This window comes from Sesamum indicum, linkage group LG4 (assembly GCF_000512975.1).
Source record: "Sesamum indicum cultivar Zhongzhi No. 13 linkage group LG4, S_indicum_v1.0, whole genome shotgun sequence".
Classification (NCBI taxonomy): Eukaryota; Viridiplantae; Streptophyta; class Magnoliopsida; order Lamiales; family Pedaliaceae; genus Sesamum; species Sesamum indicum.
The window spans coordinates 10,948,462-10,955,900 of NC_026148.1; the positions used below are offsets into that span (position 1 = coordinate 10,948,462).

Sequence of the window (7,439 nt, forward strand, 5' to 3'; positions counted from 1 at the left end):
CCAATAGGACATTTTTAGACTGGGAAACCCGGCTGAAAATTGCAGTTGGTGCAGCAAAGGGTCTTGCTCACATCCATAGACAAGATGGTCAGAAGCTTGTGCATGGAAATGTAAAATCCTCAAACATTTTCCTCAATGGACAAAGATATGGCATTGTCTCTGATCTGGATTGGCGAAACTGATGAATGCAATCAGCTTGTGGGTTATTGTGACTCAAGGCTACCACGCTCCAGAAGTTTCAGACATCAGGAGAGTGTCCCAAGCTTCTGATGTCTACAGCTTTGGGATCATGCTGCTTGAACTTGTCACCAGAAGGAGAACGACCCCAAATGGTGGTAAGGGCTGGACACTAGTTAAGTTGATTCAACATTTTGTTTCCAAAGAACGGAGTACTGATGTGATTGACGAAGATCTTCGTAACAAGAACCTCCATGAGGTGGATGAAATGATACGAGTGTTGCAAATAGGAATGGAGTGTGCTGACAGCGTCCCCGAGCGCAGACCGAGAATGCCTCAAGTGGTGAGAATGTTGGAGGAAATCAGTGGCATCGAACCACCCGGTGAATCAGGATTGGACGATAGATGGAAGCAGCCTCCCGTTGCATCAAGATTGGAAGGTCTATTGGAGGATCTGTTGCCTGACACTATAAAACAGTGGTGGCACAGTCAGAAACATCTCCATTATGTTTGAATTTGTGTTTTAATTGCTTTGTTTTTTGTTTTGAAAATAGAGAGAAAAAAATAGATATAAGTGAGTGTGTGTTGAAAATAGATGATATGTTTGGATTTGTGTTTTGGGAAAATTTAAAATATTTTAAAATAAGTGGTGTAGGTTTAATGTTGGGATTTGGGAGATAAAAATCACTGTTTATTGTCAAATCATATATTTTTATATATAAATATGTATATATATAAATATTTTATGTTTAATGTTGTACTTTTGGGAGACAAAAATTACTGTTTGTTGTCAAATCATGTCTGTTTTACATTATGTATATATATATATATGTATATATATATTATATATAAAAAATTGAAAAACAGAAAACACGCAAATAAGGTGTAAAAATACAAAAACAAATATTGAGTATGTTTTATCTTGTCTCGATAAATGCAAAGTAACAAATCCAAACAAATCCCTCCTCTTTGCGGTTGAAAACTGTATTTAAAAAGTTCCCTCTTCACTCAAATCTGGGTCTTTCATGGCAATTTTTACATCTCCTTTCCAAGCTACTATGAGCAATTTCTTATACATAGTGAGATGAGTAAGAAATATAATTTAGGGGAACAAAAACCATTGGAAAACGGGACCAACATAGGTGGGGGAAAAACATATTGTTGAACGTCTCTTTTGTCATTATTTTCAAACGGTTTGGAAGAAATTTCCAAAATCTGTGCAAACGTTGTGCATGATTTACTTTTTTTTGGTTGATAATATTAAACTCATGTTACCAATAATGTCTTAGTCTGTAACTAAGGTCAAATTGAAATTTAAATAAGTTCGATGACATGAATTTAAATCATACTGAATAAGTGGATATTTGGCTTTGTTTATGTGAACGTTTATCTTATTTTTACGAGTTATTTATATAATTTATTGTTATTTTTAGTTATATTAATATATTAATCGAATCAAAATAATATTAAATCTCACGTTGAATTTGTTGGAGTACAATAAAAACAAAGTAGTCAGTATTTTCGTTTATAAATTCTTAAAGTTCTTAAAATGATATTTTAGTTTAATTTATAGAGCAAGTGAGCAACTAGAAAATTTAGTTCGAATTTCGGGATTTATTCGAATAATTTTAAATAAAATAATTTTTTCAATTGTTGTGATTTAAAAACCATTTAAAATTCTTTATTATGTAATATATTTCTCTTAAATTCAAATTTATTAATTCAAATATATCGTAAGGGACGCAGATAAAATATATTTAATTTTAGAAAAGTATAAATAAATTAAATTTAATTGAATTAGCAAAAAGAAGGTACATAAGCTCCACAGACAAAACTATGAAAGTACATATAATTTTAAGAAATACTACAGAAACTTCTGAACAAGTCAATGTCAACTCGATTTGTCGCTATAATGACATAGAATATTGTTGATTCCGCGTTAAGGGATTCAATAATTCAAGACTGCAATAGTTGATTTTAACGAAGCCTTTGATTAAATGCATAACTATTAGAATTTCCAGGGAAGAAGGTTAGGAGCAGATGTCTGCTATCTATGATAACTGGGAGAGGCTGGTTGCTGCTGTTCTGCGAAAACAGCAGCTGTGGGAACTTTTTCATGATCACTCCAGGAGTCCCAGCATCCTCTCTGAAGCATCCGACTTTAGTTCTAGCTTCAATCTGAGTTCTCGCACTCATGATCTATCGCTTGATTTTGCGTATGGAAGTTTTGCAAGTTTGCGAAGAGCGCCTGCCAAGCTGGTTCTGATTTCAGATTTTAGTCCTGCTTTTGATGTCAAAGATGTATACGTGGCTTCTGCTGAAATACTTGGGATCGGGACCTTTGGGAGTACGTTTAAGGCTGCAATGGATAATGGGATAAGTATTGTGGTGAAGAGACTTAACAAGTCACTGGGTCTTTCTGAACCAGATTTCAAGCGCCATATGGATATTGCTGGAAATGTCAGGCACGAGAATGTCGTTGCTTTAAGAGCTTGCTATTCTTCTGAAGATGAAAGACTCATGCTGTATGATTATTACAGTAAGGGGAGTGTGCATGCATTGTTACATGGTATATTGAGATCTGCAACTTTAACTGATGTTTCCTTGTTCTTTTTTCATGTTTATGAAAATTTGAAGATGTCAATGGTCCAGCACTAAGTACAGTACTCATCGTTCCTCTTAGAATGCCATTTACTTGCATATTAGTTCTCGCTCCAATCAAGATGATGGCTACAGGCTAGTAGGTGAAATATGAACACATGGAATACTCTAATGCATCTTCTCATGTTTCCAGGACAAATTGTTGAAGAACAGTCTCACTTCGACTGGGAAGCCAGATTAAGAACTGCAATTGGTGCTGCAAGGGGTATTGCTGCAATACATGCACAAAATGGTGGGAAGCTTGCCCATGGAAACATAAAAGCATCAAATATTTTTCTTAATCCTCAACAGTGGGGCTGTGTATCAGATCTTGGCTTGGCAAATATGACAGGAACAACATTGACACCAACTGCACGGTGCTATGCTCCAGAAGTCAAGAATACTCGGGACGTATCCCAAGCATCAGATGTCTATAGCTTTGGGATTCTGCTACTTGAACTTCTCACTAGAAAATCCCCTGTACATTTCCCCGGTGGTCCTAAGGCTGTTGACCTAGTCAAGTTGGTTAGTTCTGTGAAAAGCAAGGAGAGGGCTGCTAAGGTATTTGATGCAGAGCTATTGACCTATGCTAGAATAAGAGATCAAGCGGTTGAAATGTTGCAAATAGGAATGACATGTGTTGCAAAATCAATAAAGAAGAGACCTAAAATGTCTGAAGTAGTGCAGATGTTAGCAGATATTAGTACAATGAACCCAGGAAGTAATCATGTTTCTGTAGAAAGAAATCTTGTATTTTTGGAGGATGCTAATCCCACATTCGACCTTGAGGATATGTTAAGGGCTTCTGCTGAGGTGCTTGGGAAAGGTACATTTGGGACTTCTTACAAGGCAATATTAGAAGATGGAACCACAGTCGTGGTGAAGAGATTGAAGGATGTAACTGTAACATTCGAGGACTTTCAGCAGCACATGAAGGTCATTGGAAGAATAAGGCACAAAAATGTTGCTGAATTAAGGGCGTACCACTTTTCAAGGGATGACAAGCTCTTGGTGTACGATTACTATAATCAGGGGACGTTATCTACCTTGCTACATGGTATGTAGAAATAAAAATTTGGGGCATCTGCTCTGCCTTGGTTTCTATGTGAGCTATAATTTCACCAACAAAAGTTCCAGTAAATGATCTTTGTTGAGTGAACTTGGACTGCTATGCGACTTTTCTTCTTTCCTTGTGCATATAAGCTTGATATTGGAAGTCAATTAATATATGAACTTTGAGGCTATGAACATCTGAATGCACTTGGATGAAATCTCATAAGCTCATTCAGTTGTTAAATTGAAAATACAAGGTGAATTCTGAATTGAATAAGCATAGGAGCCTCTCGTTGTGATCACCATGTAGAGGAACTAATGGACTATGGCTAGTTAAAAATATTGCACTTATATGATGAAGGCATATGGTTCAGTATTTTCATTATTGCAGCTCACTTGCATTTTTTGTTCAAGTCGTAGCTAATATTAACCACTCCTAGGCCATTGGCAAATGAACTTCTCTTATTCTTAGAAACAACTGATGTTGAAAGCAATTGCGCAAATGGATTTTTTCTGGAAGATCTTAGATCTCAATAATTCACTGCTGCTGGTTATGTTTTAATAAATGAACTGAATTCCTTTTTTTGTACTTTTACGTTATTAGTAGTCGAACTTATTATGCTATCCAAGCACATTGAATTTAGACCAATTAATGATTATAAGTAAATGCATTTTCTTCATCTTTGCAGGGAAAAAGAATACTGGAAAGATACCTTTAGGCTGGAAGACCCGATTGAAAATAGCAGTCGGTGCTGCCAGGGGTATCGCTCACATCCACAGACAAGGTGGTGGGAAGCTTGTGCATGGAAATATAAAATCCTCAAATATTTTCCTGGATGGACAAAAATACAGCATTGTCTCTGATGCTGGACTGGCAAAAGTGACGAATCCAATTAGAAGGTCAGCTATGCGCTTTACAGGCTACTGCGCACCTGAAGTTATGGACACCAGGAAAGTGTCCCAAGCTTCTGATGTCTACAGCTTTGGAGTTTTGCTGCTTGAACTTGTATCTGGACGGCCACCTCAATGGACCACAGATGATTTCGAGGTCATCTTACTAGTTAACTGGATCCAAACTCTTCTTCATAATGAATGGACTCCTGAAGTGATTGACTTGGTGCTTCTAAAGTATGAAAATGAGGAGGAGGCAATGGTACAAGTGTTGCAAATAGCTCTAGATTGTGTGACTATTGTCCCCGAGCATAGACCAAGAATGACTGAAGTAGTGAAGTTGTTGGAGGAAATTAGTGGCATCGAACCATCCGATGAATCAAGATTAGAAGATAGATTGGAGCAACCAAACATTGAATCAAGACTGGAAGATCTATTGGAGGATTTGTTGCCCACACTGACACCATAAATGGCATAGGACGGAATGGGGTAACATCTTATCTTGAGATTGAAATATGTGAATTAAGTTCTCTTGTTTTTGGTCATTAAATAGTCTATCTTGTCTTGAAAGTTGAAATTTGTGAATAAGAAGTTCCCTCCTCTTCTTTCTGGCCATCAAATGTTAGTCACCCCATGCATGTATGTCTTGTACTTGTAATTAAGTGTAATAGTATCTAGTTTCTTGGCTTAATAATATTGAATTCATGTTGAATATGATTGTGTATGAAGAAGCGCTGGATATGGAAATTAATACTATTTAATTTACAAGTGGAAAAAGGAATGATCTTTCAATCTTGAACAGAAGCAATCATATATCAAAAACAGTAACTTATGAGAATCTTTCAAAAATGATGTTTCAAATTCTAATTTTTTTTTTGTTAGTTTAGTTAATTTACATCTCAACACCGAATCCAAATATTAAGGAGAGAAACAGGGTGAGTTTTGTCGGATCATTTGAATGCTTATCACATTTTGACCCATTCAACTTTTAGGATTCATTTTGTTCAAGTGAACGGCAAGACTAATTTTTGTAATTTTATCCCTAGAGCGTGCTCCCGCATTAACTTGTTGAACATGATGTTTGTTGTCAAAAAAAGAAAACAAAATGCAGTCATGACCAAGAATTAATAAAATAATCAAAGCATGGAAGGAAATATAAAATACCAAGGGAATCCCAAAGACTCCACCTTGAGACTCAAGCCAAAATACCCCAGAAGTCGTTCATCAACTAAGAACTGACTATCATAAGGGTCCTAATTCAAAATGTCCAAAAGAAGATAAGGCAACACTCCTTTCCCCAACGCTTAAGGAGGGGGGAGCCTCCTAAATCCAACGAACTGGGAAAATTCCATGGACGAGAAGGCAGGACAAAAAAGAAACTTTTCTTTCAATTTTTTTGGGATTAGGAGTAGGTAAAAAAGGCACCCCAGGACGAGGCATGAAGAGAAAAATAGCCATTTCAGCAAGTTTCAAGCGAAAATATCAGCAGTGACAGGGAACTCATGGAAGCAAAAAATCATAAAGAAATTAGCCAAAATTATAAAAGAATTAGGAATCAACTGGTTCAAGGGAATTTGAAAAAAACAAACAACATCAAAATAAAAGGAAGGAATGAGAAAGCATAAGCCCAATCATAATTGAGGAGAGAAGAAGCACAGACAATTGAGAGAGGGAAAATAGGGGCAACTCGTAGGAGAAGAGGCATAAATACTGAAGGCAAAGAGAATATAGAACTCGCAAATCAATTGATCCATACTAAAGATTTTGAGACTAGAAGACCCACAATCTATTGACGATTGGGGCATCTCCCTCTCCTCTTCCCCAGGAGAGAATCCTTCCCCTTCATTCCCCCCTGCCTCATCCTCTTAGTCTTCCTCATCTATCAAACGGCGAGTAGCAGCCGCTACACGCCGTAGACTCCGCCTCCGGCCACTCAGCGGTCTAGACGAGTTGGAACCCATCCTCCTCTAAGTGGCCTCCGAGGGATCATCGTCTAGGAAAACCTCTTTAACAAAATGGACCGACTCATCTAAAGAGGCCATAAAAGGGAGTCAAGAAGAAAAATTTCAAAAAGAGTTGAAAGAGGGAGGGGATACTTATAGATGTTTGAATGAGGAGACCTGGTTCTTCAAGAAAAGATGGAAAGGAGAAAAATGAAGGAAAAAGGGGTTACTTCGTGATTAAGAACATGGGATGGCCCACATTCACCTCTTAACCTCCTCTGATTAGGCGGTTACTTAGCGCCACAAGTGCGTGGGAGGAGGCAGTTACCAAACGCCCCCCTCAGTATCAGCAATATCATTCCTTCACTGACAGACGATAGGACGTGGAGAAGGGAATCAAGCTACTCATGGATCTAGCCAAAATTCATGACCTAATAATGATGATTAAATTGAGGTCCGCACCTAGTCTTCCACACATGGCATCTACCTAAATTGCCACGCATTACATTTAGCGAATATGAAAGACGTGTTTCAAAGGAGGTCCCCTCACAGCCCTAAACTCTTGGACCAGAATGACTGCTTGTTAACCAAAGAGTTCTCAACAACAAAGAATCCCCTCAGCTTGAAAACATATTTCCCTCAACTAGGTTAATTGAATATAAGATCGGATTATAGCTTATGTTAACAACTCCTGTCCACTCATCTTGAGATTAAAGGAAACGTGCAAAATCCTGC

At 37.4% G+C, this 7,439-nt stretch overlaps 1 protein-coding gene across 1 annotated transcript; it reads left to right on the top strand.

The window, feature by feature from the left end:
- On the top strand, positions 2,134 to 5,475 carry LOC105160734 (protein STRUBBELIG-RECEPTOR FAMILY 4). Its single transcript, XM_011078213.2, has 3 exons — positions 2,134 to 2,746; positions 2,972 to 3,874; positions 4,560 to 5,475. Exons 1-3 carry the CDS (start codon positions 2,218 to 2,220, stop codon positions 5,228 to 5,230), a joined length of 2,103 nt encoding a protein of 700 aa, XP_011076515.1. The 5' UTR covers positions 2,134 to 2,217; the 3' UTR covers positions 5,231 to 5,475.

Bases quoted from the DNA above. Each gene is read 5' to 3' on its own strand.
- LOC105160734 (XM_011078213.2), top strand. From the start codon at position 2,218: ATGTCTGCTATCTATGATAACTGGGAGAGGCTGGTTGCTGCTGTTCTG. The intron at 2,747-2,971 runs GTATATTGAGAT...TCATGTTTCCAG, and splicing joins TGTGCATGCATTGTTACATG to GACAAATTGTTGAAGAACAG. The intron at 3,875-4,559 runs GTATGTAGAAAT...TCATCTTTGCAG, and splicing joins GTTATCTACCTTGCTACATG to GGAAAAAGAATACTGGAAAG.